Raw genomic sequence first — 20,726 nt, 5'->3', positions numbered from 1 at the left:
TTCGTCCCAAGACGCGGTTTAAGACCCGAGCCGCAGCTGCCACTCATAAAAGTGAGGCATTTTTAAGATCCAAGATTACTCATGGCCGGCTCCGCGCGCCCGCGGCTTTAGCTGCGAAGCTGGTCTGAATCGGATGGTTTCAACCACCTCTGCCGTAACATCGCTGGGTCAGTCAGTGTAATGTTTCGTGCAGCGCAGCTACGCCTCCAGTTTTTTTGTTTTTTTTGGGTCGGGTGGGGGGGGGGGGCAGAGGACACGCTGTTCTTGCAGGCTAATTTTTCTGCACGCAGCCAGAGTCCGGCCAGCTGAGCCGGGCCTGGCACGCCGAGATAAGAACCTTCCACACATGGAAAGAAGATGGGGAGTGGGAAGGAAAGGCCCGGGCAGCATACAAATGCGTGAGCTCGCGTGGGTGGTATGTTTGAGTGCACGGTCGCACAATGAACACATATCAGCACACGTGCGAAGATCAGCGCAAATCCACCCTTCGGGTGAACGGTACAGCAAGCTCGCCATTATTACCGTTTATATATAGTCGCGCACGCACACTGGGCTCTACTAAATCATGGCATGCAGACGGCCAATCCAGGATAAGCCAAAAGCATCGTTCATCTTGGTTCCAGGGACTCGACTCTGTGGTCTTCTTCCTGACGTGACAGAAGTTGGCTTCAGAGTTAATGTCCCTCCGAATGTGATCCCGCCACTGAGAGGAGGAGGGCTACTTGTAAATTGACTACAGAATTGATTCTGTGTTACTTTGAGATAAATGATGTGAGAGTCGAGCTGGAACATTTTCTTCTTTCAAATCGGTCAATGTCCAGAGGTGTATAAGGCTATTTTTATCCCCACCCGAAAAAAGAAAAAAAATCCAGGTTAGGATTTTTGATCCTGGTGTTCTAGTTTCATGAATCATAAATGTGCCTCTCGGGTGACTTTTTAAAAACCTGGCAGAAAGAACAACTGTGGCAGGACAGATGTACAGCCCTACCTTTTTCCTCTCCAGCCTCTCCTGCTCCTCCTTCTGGAAGTGTTTCTCCCTCTCCAGGCGCTGCTTCTCCGCCTCCTCCCGGGCTCGAGCCTCTGCCTCTTCTTTCTGAAACACACATGGAGGCGAGAATCCAACCACAATTTGAATGCCGGCAGAAAGGGGGGAAAAAAAAAAAAACCTGAGCCAAAATAGCGTGCCTTTTGCGTAACAAGGGCGTGGTCGCTGCATGCAATTATTGTTTACAACCAACAAGGGATATTTTCCACTACGTCTGAGCCAAAAACATTTATTTTCAACATTTTCAGCTTTGTGAATTACAAAACTTTGTGTGATCTGCTAGATCATGTTGAACCACAAATTACACTTGTGTGAGAGACCACAAGGGGGTGCCAAAGCTTAAGGGCTGATAATATCTATTTGCATAGATAAGGCGGTGCCACAGTTAATCGTGTTGCAGGTCTCCAGAATAAACTAATAATCCAATGAATTTCCAGTTTGATTGGAAATCTGTTTTCTGGTTATCTGCTCTGCTTCTCCGCGGCCACACACACAAACACAGGAAGCGTCAATATTGCTCATGCAGGTTATTTGGCAAAACGCAGTCAGTGCGGCTATCTGCTCACCATTTTGGATTTAATATTCAAGAACAACAACATCCTGCTGACCTTGAAAGGTAAATAAATCCTGGATGGTGTTTTTAGGACGGGCCTGATATCAGATGAAGTCGGTGTGAGTTGAGGAGTCGAGCGGACACAATGCAAGCAGATTGTTTTCCAAAGATAGGAGAGCGTATACGTGTAAATAGTGCTGGAGGATGATGTGTGATTTTTGACTTTAACTTAAAAAGGTAGTAACGACTGTCATACTTGTGCTTGATGCTCATCTGACTAACCAGATCCGTCCAACGCGACACACGACACCCTCCATATTATTGACTTGTTGAGTTGACGGTCAGGGCTTACCTGTTTCTGCAGGCGCAGGTTCTCCTCCTGCTCGGCTTCGGCTCTCTGCTGTGCCTCCTTCTCCTCCTGCAGCCGCTGTGCTTCGTCCCTCTTCCGCTGCTCCTCGGCCATCGCTCGGGCCTCCTCCTCCCTGAGTCGTCTCTCCTCCGCCTCCCTCGCTATTCGCTCGTCTCTCAGGACCCTGAAGCGTTCGGGCAGAAGAGTAGGATTACATTTTTTTTTTTTTTTTTTCCCCCCACAAAATCCTGTGCTAAAGACTTTGAATGCTGTAAACAATTTAAAATGTAAATTGTTCTATTGACAGGACGTTTCCTCTTTAGTTTATACTTGACATTAAAATGAAAGCAACACAAAACCACACTATTTATGGAAATGGAAATAATTGGAATTGCGAGCGCCAACGAGAGATCACATCAGTTCCTGAGATGGAACTAGAGCCATGCTGTGGTCAGAATTGGCGAAATGGCCTCTCAAATTTCTGATCCTCACAGCAAAGCTCAATGAAGACTCATTCAGACGTTCATGAACTGAGAATCCATGGAGCCTTCCTTATTAGTCTTTTTTTTTTTATTATTGTTTCCATGGAAAATAGCTAAATGTCCTCGGTGAGGTTTGTTTTGCAGCATTAAACAGCCACAGCATGATAATCTATACCAGACATTTCACAATGACGTGAAATAATGTTACTCAGGAAAGAACTGCCTCCGCATAAGTTCAAATCTCCCATTTGTCTGGAGAGAAACATTGTAAATGTGCTTGACATAGCTGACAGTAAAAGGAAAGAATACTGTGTCGTTAAAGAAATATACTGTTGGAACACAGCTTGGGAATTACTGTCATTCACCGACGTGTTTAAAATTCCGTTCTTCTGTTTCACAGTGAAAGAACTCGACAAGTCTTTGCGGTCAGTTCTGTGAGGTCATCTCTCATTTTAAAAGACTGACCTCTCCTTCTCCTCCTGCTCGCGCCGTTCCTGCTCCTCCCTCTCCCTCTGCTCTCGGGCCTGCCGGCGTTTCTCTGCCAGGATGCGGCCCGCCTCCTCGGCGTCGTTGGTGCCCGCCATGGGCTTCGCTGACGGAGAGGCCGCGGGCGACACGGCACGGGCGGAAGGAGCCGAGTGGCCGACTGGCTCGGGAGAGAAAGAAGTGGCTCTGGTCGTGGCTGCCGCGGCGGCCGAGGATACCGCGATGGCAGGAACCGCGGGGGAACCTGAAACGGGAAAATGATTGTAGAAAGACGACGAACGCAGTCACATCGAATGTTGACTCATCTGTTTAGGCTCTTTTAACAAGGAATGCCGTTTAAAGCTGCGATTTCTCCAAGGGGGGGGGATGCGTATTAATTATTATTAATAGCGCATCCAACCGCAAACTTCTCCCTCCGCTTCCACATCAAACACTCCGTTCCCAGCACAAAGGGAAAATGTAAACAGCCCTAGCTGCAGCTTGAGAACTCGGTAATTACATAATTAACGCTGATTAGTGCAGCCTCTTAGCGCTGTGTGTGCGTGTGGCGACACGGAGCTGTGTGTGGCTCGCTCCGTACGCTCGCTTTGTTTTCATGGCCAATTACGCCCGATGGTAATCTGTGTCTACTGCTTCTTGAAAGAAATACAGATTTTTCCAGAGGCTCAGTCACTTTTTCCATTAGTTCCATTATCCCGGAGAGTCAGAAAGAAGAGACTGTTTGGGAACATCAGAGAATTATTTTAAAAACAAATAAATAAAATACAGCCGCAGAGGAAAGTTGCCCAAAATCCAGATGTACTGTATCTTATCGTAGTTCATGTGGAGCAGTTGGTTCGACTTGAATTAAAAATTGTTGCAAAATGCGACTCGATAATTATCATGCAGAACAGTGCTGCAGAACTCAAGCTCGACTAGCTTTTTCCAGAGCTTTCAACTGCACCTTCATCGGCAGATGAAGTTTGCTCAGTTGTCATCATGTGACCTAATCATTGAATTCAATAAAGAAAGACACAACATGCTGTTGAAAGCTTTAGGGGAAAAAAACAGCTAAATTGAACTTGAGCGGCATTTGTTTTGTCAAACTGCTTTTCCCCAAGGACAAAAATGAACCTTTAGCCTCATTTTCTTTAAAATATCCAATTATATGCAGCCTGTTATGATTGTTAGAAGACAAATTTGTCTCACTAGAAAAAAACAAAACTTAAACGCATGATTTGATTCCAGTCTGGTCCCGAAAGACGATTCTCATCACTCCTTTCTGTACTCACTCTTTCTCTCCTCTGGGGTGGCGGACCGACGAGGCTCCTTCACTCTCTCCAGGGGGGCGGGGGAGGAGGTTCGGTGGTCTAACCTGGCGGGGGTCCTTGCTCTTTTGGGCCGGCCCTTCGGGGTCGCCGGGCTCCCGCGTGTTGACGGAGGCCTGGGCGAGGCAGCAGGGCTGGGAGAGGCAGTTCTGCCCTTGGGTGTGGCTGGCGATGCCGGCCGTTGTCTTGATAAAGGACTTGGACTGGAAGAAAGGAAAAACAAAAGGGTGGAAATGATTGATGTCAACAAGGATCCTCTAACGTTTTCAAACCGAGGTGACCACATTATTCATTTAGATCTCGGCTAAAATGGTTGTTTGAAACGGAACGTGTCCCGAAGAAAGCCGACTTCAGCAAACGCGTTCGCAGCAGACAAAGCACTCAAACGTTGCATCGTCCCTTAAAATGCATTATCAGTCAGCAGCATCTCAGCAACGCAATGCAATGCAACACTTGGGAGGGGAAACATCCATTATGCTGAAGAGGGTTTATTTTTTTTTATTTTTTTCCTTTAGGCCTCAGCCACCAACAGCTCCGCCAGGCTCTTTGTTGGCTTTTTGTCGAGTCAGAGAAACGTTTTATTATTTTTTTTTTTCTCCTCTATTAGATCCCTTCTGTCCTGGATGTCATTTATTCGGTGGCCGGGGGATTTGAGAATAACTTCCTCGGCATTCGCTTAAATGCGTAGGCTCAAGCGGCGCATGAAAAATGAAGTTGGTGCAGCACAGACATAAACATGCGCTGCATGAACCCGGCGAAACCAGTTGTTCACCAGAAACGAGCTGCAGGTCGGGCTGATCCGAGGTTAACGTGGTTTACAGCAAGGTTTTAGTGATGATGTCTTTGCAAGTGTCGAAAATAGCAGATTTCGTTAGATTTTAGGTTCTTGTGGTATGTCGAGTGATGTTATTTAAAAAAAAAAAAAAAAAAAAGGAGATTCTAGCTTTAGTTGGTTAATGTTCAATCCGGGCTTACATGATTATTTTCATTATTTGTTGGGTTCAAACAACAGAAGTTTATATATATATATATATATATATGTATAATGTTAAATTATGAATAAAATAGAAATACCTGATAAATATTGAACTGAATTTAAATTAAAAAAAACAATTTGACTTAAAAGAAATACTGCCAAATATAATGTTTTACCTTGGGTCAGGTCTGTGTCTCAAACTGGGTAGAGACTGTCTCTTCTTCATCACCTTCTCTTTAGTGATGGCACTTTTTTCCTTCTCGTTCTCACGCTCTTTGTCTCTCTTTTCTTTCTTGTTTTTATCCATCTGTATGACAGAAGGGAGGAAAAAGATCAACATATCAAAACGGAAATAACATCTACTGTTAGTGTAATGTTAGAAAACTGTAGTTCGTTAAACGTGAAGCAGGCAAAGAACGGAAAACGGAAACATCTGATCTGGGATCACGATTCGTTCTCTTGGCCGTGGAACAATCCAACAATCTCACCATCGAACGCTCACGTACGGCGAGGTGAACGGTAAATCTACTCGTTTTGAACGGAATCAGCCGTTTTAGATTTCATGGCTCTTATGAGGAGTGGTTTATCGTGAGGCTCCTGATGGTGTCAGGTTCCGCTTCCAGGCTCGTTGTAACTCTCCGAAGACGGTGACTACACCTGGCTGCGACTGCTGAATACGTTGGACGCCTTAAAGGTGAACGGTCAGCCAGATTTACCGGCGTGGAGCTGCGTCTGTGCTGGCGCTGGGTGATGTCCGGCGTGCTGGACGTCACCCTCCAGCGGTCGGAGCAGCGGCGGTGAGGCTGGTGGGCGCACAGGGTGAGGGGACTGGCCGAGGCCGAGCGAGGGCAGAGAGGGGAGTCTGAAGACGAGAGCGACAGGTTATTTAAGCTCGCCGACGTTCACGTGTCGATTTGAAACGACCGACGCGAAACATGAACTCACGGCCGTCTTTGCCGTTGGTGAGGACACTGGCAGCACTGCGGCTCCGTGCGAGGAAGGACAGCGTCGGTGTCATCAGCCGGTCGACTATGCTGCTCTCCCACGGACTCAGTGCGACGCTACGAGCTGCGGAAAGGGAAAACCATCAATCGCCGTTCCGCGTTCAGGTAGCTTCAAAGACGCGTGTTAAATTGATGTCCTGAACCAGAGCGCTGTTGTATGTTAAAAAAAAAATTGAAGTATTACAGCAAATTAAGACTGTTTTTCAAGCTCTCTGTCTACCCAACACAACACAAAATATAAAGTTTGACATACGTGACAAGAGGGAAATGAAAAAGAGACAGCTTTTTAAGTTATGTCTCACGTATCTATACATCATGAGGACCCCATAAAATGAACAAAATCCCAATATGACACTTTAGTGCAGCCCATAGAGATTATGAGAGGAGGGTAGGAGAAGATTGAGCCAAGTATGTGTCCTCTATAACCTTTAACTGTATGGGTACCATCCAAGAGAGAGAGAAATTATTTGAAATTCTTGTCTAGACAGCGAGTTAGTTATTTATAACCACAGCCTTCAGCATAAGAAGTAGTCGACTTGGGAGTGGTCAGTATTTATTTTGAGGAGAAATGTTCTTTGTTGGCTGCGAGGTGGCGGATGGGAAACATGTTGTGCTGAAATTTTTTCAGCGTGTGTGACTGTGTTGGGTTAGAGAGGAGAGACACCGGGGATAGTTACAAATCTATTTTTTTTCCAACAGCGCAGCGGAACAGTACCTGCTCCCGGGGAGTTTTCGGAATACATTATCTCCGAACAAAAATGCTGACTCACTCACTGACTAAGTTTTTTTTTTTTCAAACTCTGAAGTTTCTTCTCCTTTGCAGGAGTACACCATGACCTGGTTAACTACAGACCCATAAAATTAAAAAAAAAAAAATAAAAGCCGAGATCATTTTAAGCATGACGGAAGGTTGTTGATTCGAAGACGCAAAGCTGATTCAAGAAAACATTTGTCATTTAGAAATCACACCATCTCCAAAGCATCAATCATTAAAACATTGAAGACAACAACAAAAGACATCCCTTATCCGGAGGGTTGTGATGAAAATGAACACAAAAAGGACCCTTTTCACTGTGCACCCGGGGGGGGGGGGGGGGGGGGGGGGGGGGGGGGGGGGGGGGGGGGGGGGGGGGGGGGGGGGGGGGGGGGGGGGGGGGGGGGGGGGGGGGGGGGGGGGGGGGGGGGGGGGGGGGGGGGGGGAACACATCAGGAATGAAATGACCATTACCACACAATGAACCAAACAAAGGACAGTAAAAAGCTCCCATAATAAAATATAAGCATGCAGAGCATGTCAAACAAAACCCAAAGTCTGGAGAGTTGAAAACAACAAAAACAACAACAACAACAACAAATAGAGGTTTTGGAAGATGAAAATGGGTCAGCTGTCAACCATCAAGCACAGGAGAGGGGCTGAAATCAGAAAGGGGAGGAAGCAACTGGAAAAAAAAAAATAGAGGACAATGATGGACGGTTCGGAGGTGTTGGCGGTGGCAGAGTGATGGACACATTTAGGACAGGAGCGGTGGCGTTCCACGTGTTGCCTTACTTCTGCTGGGGGAGTTCCAGAGCGTGGCGGAGGACTTGGAGAGTCGCTTGTTTATAACAGAGTCCACGTGTTTGGGCAGGTTGACCGTTGAAACAGAGCATCTGCCTAGGAAGCCAAGAGAGCGCCACACAGATGTTCACACAGGTCACATGACTGAGAGGAAGAGGGCGGAGAACTTCTGCGGCGTCGTGTGTTGTGTTTAGATATACACCCACTCACTGTGAAGGCAACTGCAACGTGAGCAACCCCCCTCCCCCATCAAAGCCAGTTCCTGTGTGCTGACTGTATACAAAATACCATCCACTGATTTATAGTGCTAACATGCATCTGTTCAGCTCAGCTGGCTTTTAGGTGTGCAGGCAGGCATCCGTGACACAGATCAGAGTGTTTTAAAACCCTTCTTAAAGAGTCATTTCATCCCAAATTACAAAAACACCTACTTTCCTTGAAACCTTTTGTGGTATTTAGCTCTGCAAATAGTTTTGGTTTTTAGTGTCCGGATTTTGGCACACATTAAAAAATAATCATCTTTATTTACAAAGTGCTTCACAAGACAAAGAAAAAAGAAAGTTCTCCTTTTAGCTTAATATAAATGAGGTGGAAGAAATACAGGGTTTTTTTTGTTCAGTGCTTAAAAGATTGAAAATGACTTTATGATTGTTTAACGGCAGCATTCCCCCCCCCCCCCCAAGAAACTGTGTCCCTGTTAATCAAGTTGGTGATTGGTTCAATTTTGTAATGTTATGAGAACACCAAACCAAATTCAATTCAAATTCAATGAGGTAAATGAGAGAGTAAGTTTTGCTTTTTGTAATTTGGGTGAAATTTATTAAATAATACCAATTTTACACCAACTTTTCAAGCCATCAACACAAGCCCAAGTCCAGTGAAAAAGGAACCATAGCAACCAAACAAGTGCCTGATGGGAATACATAAACTCATTTCCAGGCTGATGACGTAAATTGGCAAAAAAACTTGAATCCTCGAGACCGTCCATGGGTAGTACTTTAATCTGTCCATAGTCTACAACCCTTTAATACACTCCAATCACATCTTTCCCCAAATGGGATGATTCAGAGGACACTGCAGTAATGGAAGTACCGTATTACAGCAGGCTGTGCGTGAAAGTCTCCGCTTAAATGCCCAAAGCCAGTAGATGACGCATTCTACTCTTGAGATAGGGGCCAAGATGGTTCCTTTGGAGCATATCCTAAATAACATCCTGAGCTCTCAACCTTTCCGCTGCAGCCCGCGTACACTTGTTTACTTTCATCGTCTGACAGACAGCAAGCTGGCGAGCGAGGACGGAAAGAAGGAGGGAGAGATTGATTTGAGTTTCGGTAACTCCCCGGGCGTTCGGCAGCGGTGACACAAGACGGAAGTCAGTACACGTCATATTTAGCGCTTCGGCTCGGAAAGACACATCCATCGAACTGCACCGTTAAAACATAATTTCCACGTTATTACCGAGCCTCTCCGGCCGTTTCAGACGGATCCGATAGCCTGTTGGGAGTGTCAGGGCATTTATTAAATCAGATTTAGCATTAATAGACAACAAATGTAATTGTGTTGCTCGTCTATAGAACCCCGCTCGCTTCAACTGCTGCCATAAAAGCGGCAGAATACGTTTTCACTTTGTGTAATCAGTACAGTCCGGTCGTGATCATGAGGCTAATAACCCTGAAGTAATGTCTTAGAGCCAAACAGCCTGCACAGCCAGAGCTGCAGTGGGTCGCCGAGGAAACTGTGTGTTAAGGTGGAGGAGTGTGACTGATGCAGTAAAGGCACAACAGATTAAAACGTAACAACAACAACAGCAGAATTCCTGATTATGCACCTGCCAACATCATATGCCAACTCCAACACTCAGCACCACATGTGTTTCGAAGGTGAAATTAAGAAGAGAGCGATACAATTTAAGTTTGGTTTTCAATCCTTCAGAACAGCTTCCGGCTGCAATGCTTCAGATCAGAGTTTAGTTGTTTCATCGTGACTCAGATTTGATGGTTTCAGCTTCACAAATATGCGTTTGATGTGAGAATTTCTGCTTTTCATAGTTTTATGAGATTGTAAACTATGTTTTGGCTCTTGAAGTCACCTGATGCTTTGGAAACTGTCATAGATGTTATCGAGTGTTTGACATTTTATTGAAAAACTGACTGCCTGCAGCAGAACAAAGAGAAAGTGGTGGTGTTTGGTCAACTTTTTATGTGCATTTATTAAACAATTCTAAATGCAAGTGTATTTAGTGAAGTAGTCGGACACCGATTCCCAACCTGTGGTACGTGTACCACTGGTGGGACGAAAGTTTCCTCTTCACAGCCTTGCTGAAAGGCTCAAAAGCTGCAAATGTGTTGTTGTTATTTAGCATTTCAGAGACTATTACGTAGTTAGGTTAGTTGGGAAATTTGGTTTGGCACATTGTAGAACACGGTCTGAAAAGTTTGAGACCCTCTGTCGTCATCTCATCCGCTTTAGAGGTGAACACCACTGAAACTCATGAGTCAGCAATAATCAGTAAAAACCTCGATAGATTCTGTTGCCAATAGAAGTGACAACACATTGCACTCATGCTGTCCTGTATTCCAGCCAGGCAAGCTGCACCAGCTGCCCCTCCCCTCCCCCCAATCAGGTCGTCATTCGTGATACCAAATGAGTGAAAATACAATTCCTCTCATCAGACATGATTTCATAAGGATTTGTATCCAAGTGGAATCAGTGCACTCACTTCCTTTCTGGCTCGAGTTCTGGCTCAGCGCACCGGCCCATGACCATCTCTGCTGACGGATTTCCGCCCAGGTCTTCTTGGTGGACCTGTGGATGGCTGCCTCGTAGCGTTCCTGGAAAAGATACGAGAACCCGTCTTTTAAAATGTCTAATGTATTAATGTCAATGTGTGGGAGTGTGACATAGTGTGCTCTTCAACAACAACAACAACAACAACAACAACAACAAAAAGCCTAGATTCAAGCACTCTGATTGGCTGAGTAAAACCCCAAATCCCTTCATCTGCAACTGACCCAGTTCAGGTGCCATTAACATGGAGGGAACTGACATTTCACCTCTGGGTTTTAATGCAGCGTAAGAGAAAAGAAGTCTGTTTAAGAGTCAACATTTCCACCGCTACTAAACGATAGTAAAAAGCATCACATATTAAATGTATTACTTCTAACATAGATTTGCATTGTCATCCAAACATACTTTGTTCTTCTCCAGTTTCTGTTTCTGTCTCTCATCCAAAGTCGCTCGCCGTTTTTCTGCCTTGATCCGCTGCTCCTCGAGCTTCCTGCGCCGTTCCTCCAGCTGCTGCTCCCTCAGCTGTCGAGCCTTCTCCTCCTTCTCCAGCCACTGCGTCTTTTTGGCAGCTAAGATCAGACAGAGGACATTTAGTCAGGAGAGCACGATCTCTCCAAAAGAGTCCTGTCTCTCTTTCCTGTCCTATACTGTAGGTAGACTTGTCCTCTGATATGACCTTGTGCGACATCATATATTTCTGAAAGACACTATTTCACACTAAATAATTTGTTGTGTTGGGAGGTTTAAAAAAAAAAAAAAAAAAAAGAAATAGTATTGAAGTAAAAGGTTGCAGCTTGAAGAAAAAAAAAATCCCAAAAGTCAAGCCACTCTGATGTTTACTTCAGATCTGAAGTGTTTTTTTGAAAGAAAATTTAAAAAAAAAAATTGCCCTTCACCTCGATCCCCTTGCGAGTTTGGAAAAATAAAATAAATTACATGACTTTTCCACAGAATACTGCATAATGCCGAGTTAGACAGACACAGTAGCTCTGTAGTGACATTTTTATGTCACACTAATCGCATCAAGGCTGCACAAGAGCTCCAGTAAACCACGCACTTTGATATGGAAATCGTCTTCTTTGTCCCTGAGCCCTTCAAAGAGGGCGTAAAGCAGCCTTTTGCAGCTGCCTCTCTGTGTACACAACGCACCACATTGCTTTAAACTACAAAGTAAAACCTCCACGAAGAATCAGCCTCTGCAAAGGAGGCAAAGCTTAGTTCTCTAAAGCACTTGATGCAACAAACAAAAAAAAATCAACTGGTTGTGGATTTCAGATTACAGTGATGGATAATTGCAGAGACGCTGGAAGCTAGAGGGCTAAGATTTATTGAGAGTTTGGCTTTTATCTGAGAAAGCCGAGTTATATGAAGGCGCTGCTTGCCAGCACCTTGCAGCAAAGAAAGTAACTGCTGCAGTGCGTATCTCAGCTCATCGCCGCCTCATGGTCTGGATTTGAGAGACGCCTCAGCTTTACCTTACAGTGATACAAAGCTTTGGGGGATGGTAGTAGCCAGAGTGCGGTGGAAACGGCTTCATAATTTGGCTCCGCATCCATACTGTGGTGTTTCCTCCCTCCTCTTAAGGGAAATCTTTAGGTCATGTTTTTACTGTAACAAAACCGTTCCCACTCTTTCCTAGCAAATCAAGTCTTTGACAGTGTGTGACATTTGCTGATTGAATCTTTTGAATTTGTTTGTCATTCGGGAGGAAATGAGCTGGATTTTGGCCGGGCTCTTCGCGGTTACACTTTACAACGAGTTTGTCTTTCAGCTCATGAGTTACACACTTTTCTCAGGCTGTCATTTATAATTAGTCGTTTATGCATCTATTTTCAGAGCCTTAAATGATAAACACGTGTCCAAATCTGAATATCTTAAGCGGACATTGCTTTAAAATGCCTTCCTCAACTCTCTCTCCTGACGGTGATCAGTGCTGACAAGTAGCATCCCGCCTCAGTACAGTAAGGTCATTAAATAGTCATTACCAAAAGCGCGGCTCTAACTCCGGTACATGAAGTATTTATACCTTCCTGTTGAAGACAGACGAGGTGGGAGAGTTGCTTCTGTGCATCGATGTAACTCGGCTAGATAGATCTCTAATAAGAGAACCTTGAACATGTAGAAATGTTCCACTTGTACCTCTGCTGCTAGAAATCCTTCTGGTGATGCAGTATGACCAAAATCTCTTTTAAGCTGATATTGTAAACACAAGCTTTGGCAGGATCTCATCTTTTATCCTGGTCTGCCTGGGTATTAGATGGGACCGTACCATCTGGCACGCCCCAGTGATCGCCCAATTAGACTGATCCGCGGTGTGAAGTGTGTCAAACTCGTTTCGGATGAGACAACAAAGACTTACGGAAAGTAGGACTACGATAACAACTAATTAAAAAGAAACCTGTGTCATGTGAGGACAGGCTTCAGGATTGTGAAAAGCTTCTGCATTTTACCAAGACATTTCCAAGGATATAAAGTATTCTCATCTTGACAAGTTAGGAAAATATATAACACAGATCTGTATCTAAAAAAAGAAATCTTTTTTTCCCCCCCTTTTTAAGAAGCTATTTTTCAGTTTGTCAACATAAAGTTGTTTTGATATAACTTCACAGTCAATATAAATCTGGCTGCAAGCATCTCGAAAACCCTTCAATTTCTCCGGTAAGATGGCAATCACGGTGGTTTTGCAGCAAACGTGTAATCTTCAAATGCAAAATCCAAAGAGCTCTGTGGTGTCTGCACTTTAAACATGTGGATGGACAAAGTTCAAACTGAGGGCACGCCACATCTTCTTATACGTGAACTGTCCACCGCTGACCCCGATTAAATACCACAACATTCACACATAAATGATGGTTATGTGTTCAATCTGTGGTAGTATGATTTTTATGAAAGACATATTAAATGATATCGTGAGAGAGAAAAGGCTACAACTGGTTGAATTTGTCATGGTAAAAAAAAAAAAAAAAAGAAAAAGACAACCATGTCTGAAAAAAAAACAAAAAACAGCATGGGGATTAATTGAATGAAACAGCTCTAGGGCTGGGCAATATTCTAATTCCCATCATATAAATCTTGGCAATGTCAAAACTTAAGTTTAGCATTCAGCATGCTGCTTTGCTTTATCGGAAGACGAGGCGTGATGGGGAAGATAAAGCTGACGCGTGTTAGCTATTATATCATCTTTTTCTCCTAATTTCCGTAATGACAAGTTTTTGGTGCATTGCCCAGCTCTAGCTAAAACTACTGAACTTCATTAAGCTGAGACATCCAAATGCAAACAGAATGATCAAAACACAGGTCTTCACCACCACCATCACCACATAAACATAGGTGAGTGGCTTACCTTGTGACTTGCTGAGCTCTTCTGCAGGAGGAAAGGTTGAGAGAGAAGACAGAGGCAACTGTCAATCATGCAAAGCAGTGCACGACCGGCGTGCAGCCGGCAGGTGATAATGTGACAGCCATGTGTTAAACAAAGAAAATTAAACGTAGAGACGTGACATCAACTGACACAAAAGGCGGAGCTGCCTCATTTGATCAAACAGCAGCAGTAAGTTGGGATACATTTTAAAAGGTGGTTTCTGTGCTTTCATGACTCGGAGAAAATTTCTTAGTCACAAGTAATATTAATCTCCATCAACGCATCCATTTTTTTTGTCAGTTGTCCTGCAGTTTTTGTCAACGTGAGGGATATCTGTGGTTTGAAATCAGGTTGTATACATTTTAGTGCACAGGTGAGCAGCCAAAACAATAAGCAAATGGTTTGAGAGTGCTCTGGGCCATTTCAGAATGCATGCAGAAAATGGATGCTCACTTGTCACTGGTAAAATGGTCGCTTGGCTTTTTGCTGATTTCAGTCAATTTCTTGCTGAAGTCAAAACTACCCTTTTCACCCTCTCCAAGTGTCCGTGCTCCATGTGCTTGCCATGCATCCAACCCGGTAGCAAAACAACGGCTAACGACAACCTCTCCCACCCCAACACCAGGGGGAGCGCTCGTCCTGTGTTTAAGGGCTTGTCCTCCCACCCCCTCCTCCCCCCTTTCCCACTTACCAAGATATTTGGCCTTCTCTTCCCGGCGCTCTTTCGCAAGCTTCTGTCTGTCGTCTGCCTTCCTAACGTCTGGGGTGAGAATGAAGGCGGGCGAGAAGACGAGAAAGAGGACAAATATAGTTAAATGAGAGGTGTAAAGTTGGATCATGTCTAATCAATTAAATCACATTAGCTTTCAGACACACAGCATTTATTAAAACTAAAAAAAAAACTAAAAAAAAAAAGACGGCTGGCTGGCTTTCATATTTTCTTGCAGGTCGAGGAAACGGTTAAGAAACATTTTGCTGCAAAACCAAAAAACACAGTAAGTAACTACAAATCGAAACATTTTTGGCATTGTATTTTACAGACTGAGATTAAAGGCAGACTTTCACATAAATAAACAATTATGAATAAATATCTCTTAAGAGGTCAAGTAAATCTGGCCAGCGTGCGTCGCATACTTTAACAGCAATCATTCCTTGAGGATGACTTGGGTTATGCAGAGAATACATAATTTAGTCAAGGCTATATATCCTCTATGGGATATAAAAAAAAAAAAAAAAAGAGCATGGTTTGCGTCTTATATCCAGTATTTCTAAAACAGCAGTTGCATTTCCAGCCTCAACCTCGGTATGAAGCTGATGTGTACTATATTTTCTAGATTAAGTAATAAAAACAAAATTCGGCAGGCCAGCCAATCTCCTCACAATAAAAGCTGCAGCATGTGGCGGGTACACTAAATCTCTTATGCCATCTGGATGTGGGTGTATGTTTGCCTCGGATGTGTTATGACTAGAGGGGAACACACTCGCATGTACATGTATCTCTTCTCTGCGTGGCGTCTCTGATGTACTGTGTGCTTACACTTAACATTCTTGCCAAATACCTCAGGAACCACAAGGTACGAGAAAACAGAGGAAGAGCAGTACACGTCACCTGAAGAGAAATGTCGTGGCATTTCGAGAAATTCAAACTGCATCCTTCCTTAATACTTAGTGCTACTTCCTGGACAAAATAATAATAATAATTAGTAAAAAGGCACACTTTGCCTTTGTCCTCCAAAGAATATCCCAATAAAAAAATATTCTACAAATGAAGATGAAACCTTTATTCAGTTCATCAGTCAATGGATAGAATTTATTAGCAATTAAAAGTACTTTTAAAAAAAAAAAAAAGTTTTACTTTAAGTAAAAATTCACTGTATTCACAAAATCTTTGGGCTTTGCACTGTTGGTTTAAGAAAACAAGACACGTATGACATCCCCAGCTTTGGCTCTGGTAACTCTGGTGGGCATGTTTTGCTTTTCGATAACACACTGACTGAACTAATGAAATTGTATTGAATTATTTTGTTCATTAACTAAAATAATAAACAGCGAAAGTTGTATAATGTTCATTGCAGCTCTATTTACAACGCAAAAATGATTACGACAAAATAATTCATTACTCCTCCTCGTTGCTGTAATCAATTATTTCATGAACCAGATTTGCAGCTGAAATTTTGGACCGCTATCCTGCAGTGTGTGTGGTTTTTTTTGTGGGTTTTTTCAGAAATCATCTTTTATATGCAGCTATCTTTAAAATCAGCTACCATATGCAATCATATACAATATATACAGGACACCTTTGGCGTGTACTTCCACCAACAACTTGGTCCCCACCGGGAAACATTGAGACCGACAGCAGTCCTGATCTTTCCTGAGGCTTTACGCTACATCATCCCTCTCAAATCTTCACTGACCAGATGTTCAACTTCAACCACAAAGGAACTCATCCTTAGGCAACATCTAATAGGGCGAGGCGTGAATCGGAAACGCGACAACAATCTGCCGCGCAGCCTCCTCAAGACCAGCCCCTGACCCACTTTGATATTTATAGGACGATGGAAAGGCCGTGTGTGTGTGTGTGTGTGTGTGTGTGTGTGTGTGTGTGTGTGTGTGTGTGTGTGTGTGTGTGTGTGTGTGTGTGTGTGTGTGTGTGTGTGTGTGTGTGTGTGTGTGTGTGTGCGCGTGTGTGTGTGTGTGTGTGTGAATGCTGCTGTTTGCAACTCGACACCATATTTATCATAACATCACGTGCACAAAGCTTCTCAAAATGTCAGCTCTGTTTTTGTTTGCCTCTAAATTGGGTAACAAAAGGGGGTATCGGGTTCAGTGCACAGCGGGATGGAGGAGAATACAGTGGGCACACTAAAGAGACATGAAAGAATTGCAGTGTGTTAAGAATTTGGCGTCTATTAAAATGTGGCTCAATATTTGTAATCATAACAGTGGAGCTGCCTTCGACACCACCTTACGTAACACCTGTGTATAGTTCACAACGTTTTGATACAGGTACCAACACCTTGACTTAAGGTACCGGTTTCCGAACGATATTTTATTCCATACCAATTTTATAAAAATCAATTTTAAGAAAAAGAAAATTGCGTTCCATTAAGTTAAAGGTCCAAATCTCTAGTTTCTATGCAGTTCAGAGGGGAAGAGTGTAACCCAAGTTATTAACTGCATTCTTTTTCTGTAGTTATAAATGCCTCATATGCATGCTATCCCTACACACTACACTCTACTTATGTTCCCGTAAATGCTTCACATACACGAGTAGACACGAGTTAGCTGGCTGCACACAGTGAAGCCTGAAGTTAATGAAAGTCAGACAGGTGTGAGGCCAGAAATGAGCTTGAAAAGAGCATTCTTACATAAGATTTAGCTCGGTTGAAACCAACTTTATTTTATCCACATGGACGGACTGAATGAATGAGAAATGCTGTAGCTGACCGACACCGATGAGACTTTCTTCTGCCGAAACGTAGCAAAAGTTCTGTGTTTAAAAAAAAAAATCAACACATTATTGTGGTTGTAGCCCAGTTATCAAAATTTGGTACGAAATGTCAAGACATTTTTCAGTACTAGATGGTATTGAAACAATTTGATCACTGCCATAAAAGTATCAACGTTCGGTACCCAGCTCTAATCCAATCATTCCTGTAAAGCATGGCAGACTTTGGCAAATAAGCCAAGAAACCAAGTCCAGCTTTAACTGATGCGGTGGTGTCGTATGGAGGTAACCGACCAGACAGCACTCTTGAAGTTTCGGGAGCAGTTTGGGACTTGTGGAGGTTTATCCCTGTCACCTCACGCTCAGGGAATAAAGAGCATGACCACAATGAATGGATTAATGGATAAAGATTAAAGAGGAGAGAGAAAAGAGGCTTACTCTCCAAAAACCCTCAAACATGTTCCTTAGAGTTTGCGTGTGCTGTTTTCCAGTGACTGCAAGAAGCTGAACTGGTGGGATTGTGGAAACGGCTAATGGCGCTGCCGAGTCAAACTAAAGGCTTTTTTGCCATCACTCGCCTAAAATGTGATGATTCCTATTCAGGTTCCCTCCGCCTACCTCTCATTAGGGACCAGCGCATTAGCTATCCTCTTACCAACAAAGCTCATTTGTCTATATTTTATACACAGATTTTCTTTACTAACTTAATTCTGCCTGAAGTCTTCTAATGCAAAGCTGCAATATTGTAAAGATAAACTGCAGCCACTCTATTGGACTTTGCTTCACGTCTGAAAGCATGCAGTCACTGTTCCTCCGATCCTGCCTCGAGAGAGCTGACCTAACTCCAGCAGAGTGCAGATATATAATTGCACCATTATTAGAGCACTGCCTCAAGTCAGACCAAATTCAGCTTCTATTATAAGTTTGAACTTTAAGCAACTGAACTCTTATCTCGGTAACGAGGACAATTCAAAAAGGTAAAACTTTGGTTTTTGTTTACCTCTTTTGGACTTCGGGACCGGGGATGCCGGTGAACCAGGTGGTCGAGGGATCCTCTCAGATTTCGTGGGGGTTGTCAGTCTTCGATCTGTATCTTTCTTCGCTGGAGACCCCATGCTCAGGGTGTTGTCTGTCTTCAAGGGGCTGCTCTCCCCCTCCGGGTCGGGCCTCGTAGGGTTTGTTTTTAGAGCTGAGCAGGGAGCTGGTCGGAGACAACAAATATAAACAGCTAAGTAGATGAAGGGTTAAAAGGTACACAAGTAACAAGTACAGAACTCAACCGGTTTATCTTCATTCCATTCACTGCTCAGCCTATGAAGTAGTTCAGCACGAGTGACGTAAAACGTCCTCAAGAGCGAGGTGGAGTCCACAGCGTTGAGAAGACCGAAGATAATGAAACAGAACGACACAAAGGAAACAATCCAAGTTTCCTCTCTTTCTGTCAGTTGTTGAGCAACATTATCTGTTGCAGAGATTACAGCATTTTCTCAGAAGCACAAGATAATAGTTCTCAAGTCTCCTCTTAATAAATCTACACCCAATACCATTTCTGCTCTGTGCGACTGAGTTATCGACGGACTGGCCTGAACAGGACATGGTCCTGGCACAGCAAAACACGTTTATTGCTTTTAGGCATCCTGATGATTCTACTGAGGTGAAATTAATTGCTTAGAAAAACAGCATCTGAGGCTCCTTTTTTTTTTTTTTTTTTAATGAAAACTACTCACTAGCAGCCAGTTTGGGCTCATCTGTACTCTGAGATTTTTAAAAGTTGTTTTGATGAAAGAATAGCCGGGCCAGACAGCAGAGCTTCACTCACAGCACCATGACTCACATTTGGCAGGCGGCTGAACTTGAATCTCCTACTCAAACATTAGTTTGCCCAGGCTTAGACAGCCAAACAAAGACCCTGATGGGAGGGACACTTGGCTTTGTCCACTCAGCACTGTATCCCCGCACTCCCCGTGGAACCATGTTGGGCCACAGTTTCTTCTGCATAGTCTCTGATGGTAAACACTGGGGCAACATGCTGTAAATTATTCAGTCCTTGGCTTAAAACAACACAGACAGTAGGGGGCTGTCACACTGAGACGCTGAGTGCACTCAATTTACTATACAAATGCTGTGCTTTTCAACAGTTTGCATAGAAAAGCACCTATGAGCAGCAAGAACACCTTGATTATAGTTTTCTGTAAAGTGAGCTACTCTTTAATGCGCTTCTTAAGCCTTTTTTTTTTTTTTTTTTTTTTTTCCAAACAGCTGCTCCCGTGGGAGTAAAACTCTGATTATTATTAAACCTGAGGAGCATAAAGCTGGACAAAGGTCTGCGTGAATAGCTGTCAGACTAATAAACAGCCTCTCGCTACTGCAACTACAGATGCATAGTTGCATTCAGTGGGATATCAGGCCTCCATGGCAAGGATTGTCTGAAGTCAGCTTGGCACATGGAAAGGCTATGTCATCAGTCTGGGAAATGGTGTCTGCTGCTCATGACCCTGAGTTGGACAAAGCCTGATGGGCAGTAAGAGTCTATGAAAGAGTTCAGCTGCGACAAGACATTGTGTTTCCATTGTCAAAGCATGCCACTATTAAATAAGCATTCCTCGGGCAGCGATGTGCTGTGATAGAGAGGGGCCATTGTAGTGGTCTCTGCATGGCAACGGGACAGCAGCCAAAACACTGCAATGACAGTGAGAGGAGAAAGGAAGCGGGGAGGGGGATGGTAATGAGATAAACTCAAAAGTAGAAGATGAACACTGGAATCTGTTCAGTGCAGTTTTGTAACAGAATACAGCTGTGTGAAACTGACAACGGAAGAGGTATAAATAGTCTAGTACAGGGAGGAACATGGCACTTTGGGTTCGTAAATTAACTTTATTCTAACCTGATGAAACCTCGTTATTGTTCTTTTCTTGTCCTCCTCCCGTCTGTCTGTCATTTGTCTTTGTCAGGATTAGTAACAGACCTCTTAATGAGATTTGATATTCAGCCACATCTCTGCAACATTTTGGCAAACAAATGGCGCTCGCTCGACAGAACCTCGGGCGGGCGCAACACCTTTCTGACTTTACAGGTAGTGAATCATACAACACCCGCCTCGGAATTTATCCTCTAACACCATTTTCTCTGACCCCTGAGGGCAGATATGACAACTGGGGTACTTGAAGTGATAGGAGCAAGTGCAGCTCTGACAGATGTGTATTGTTTTGCCTCTTATCCTGCGAGCACTTTCCATTTTACACCTGGGACCTGGAACCACAAAGAATTGACTATCCGGCAGGACTTCGTGTGACAGACAATTACTGTGATGTATATTGTCAATGATGAAGAGAATGACGACGTAACATACTCTGGTATGTCAGCAGCACAG

General features: G+C 43.8%; 1 protein-coding gene across 5 annotated transcripts in view; it reads right to left on the bottom strand.

Annotated features, from left to right (window-relative positions):
* The window catches only part of map7d1a (MAP7 domain containing 1a), a 43,306-nt gene that overhangs the window by 5,884 nt on the left and 16,696 nt on the right, over positions 1–20,726 (bottom strand). For 2 of the 5 annotated variants that reach the window (XM_069703820.1, XM_069703824.1), the window contains exons 2-14: positions 18,357–18,557; positions 14,600–14,668; positions 13,891–13,911; positions 10,953–11,116; positions 10,480–10,591; positions 7,752–7,856; positions 6,144–6,266; positions 5,915–6,060; positions 5,375–5,505; positions 4,187–4,425; positions 2,895–3,159; positions 1,951–2,131; positions 989–1,093 (exon numbers count right to left, since the gene is read on the bottom strand). In XM_069703820.1, coding sequence (XP_069559921.1) covers positions 989–1,093; positions 1,951–2,131; positions 2,895–3,159; positions 4,187–4,425; positions 5,375–5,505; positions 5,915–6,060; positions 6,144–6,266; positions 7,752–7,856; positions 10,480–10,591; positions 10,953–11,116; positions 13,891–13,911; positions 14,600–14,668; positions 18,357–18,557 — 1,862 coding nt within the window. The remainder of the gene's footprint in view (positions 1–988; positions 1,094–1,950; positions 2,132–2,894; positions 3,160–4,186; positions 4,426–5,374; positions 5,506–5,914; positions 6,061–6,143; positions 6,267–7,751; positions 7,857–10,479; positions 10,592–10,952; positions 11,117–13,890; positions 13,912–14,599; positions 14,669–18,356; positions 18,558–20,726) is intronic. The other 3 variants (XM_069703822.1, XM_069703821.1, XM_069703823.1) reach the window with 3 other exon arrangements.

Source organism: Brachyistius frenatus, unplaced genomic scaffold (assembly GCF_029030835.1).
Source record: "Brachyistius frenatus isolate BFR_SWC_R1_liver_20210118 unplaced genomic scaffold, ASM2903083v1 Contig_48, whole genome shotgun sequence".
NCBI classification, from domain to species: domain Eukaryota; kingdom Metazoa; phylum Chordata; class Actinopteri; family Embiotocidae; genus Brachyistius; species Brachyistius frenatus.
This window is presented reverse-complemented; position numbering and strand designations above follow the sequence as displayed.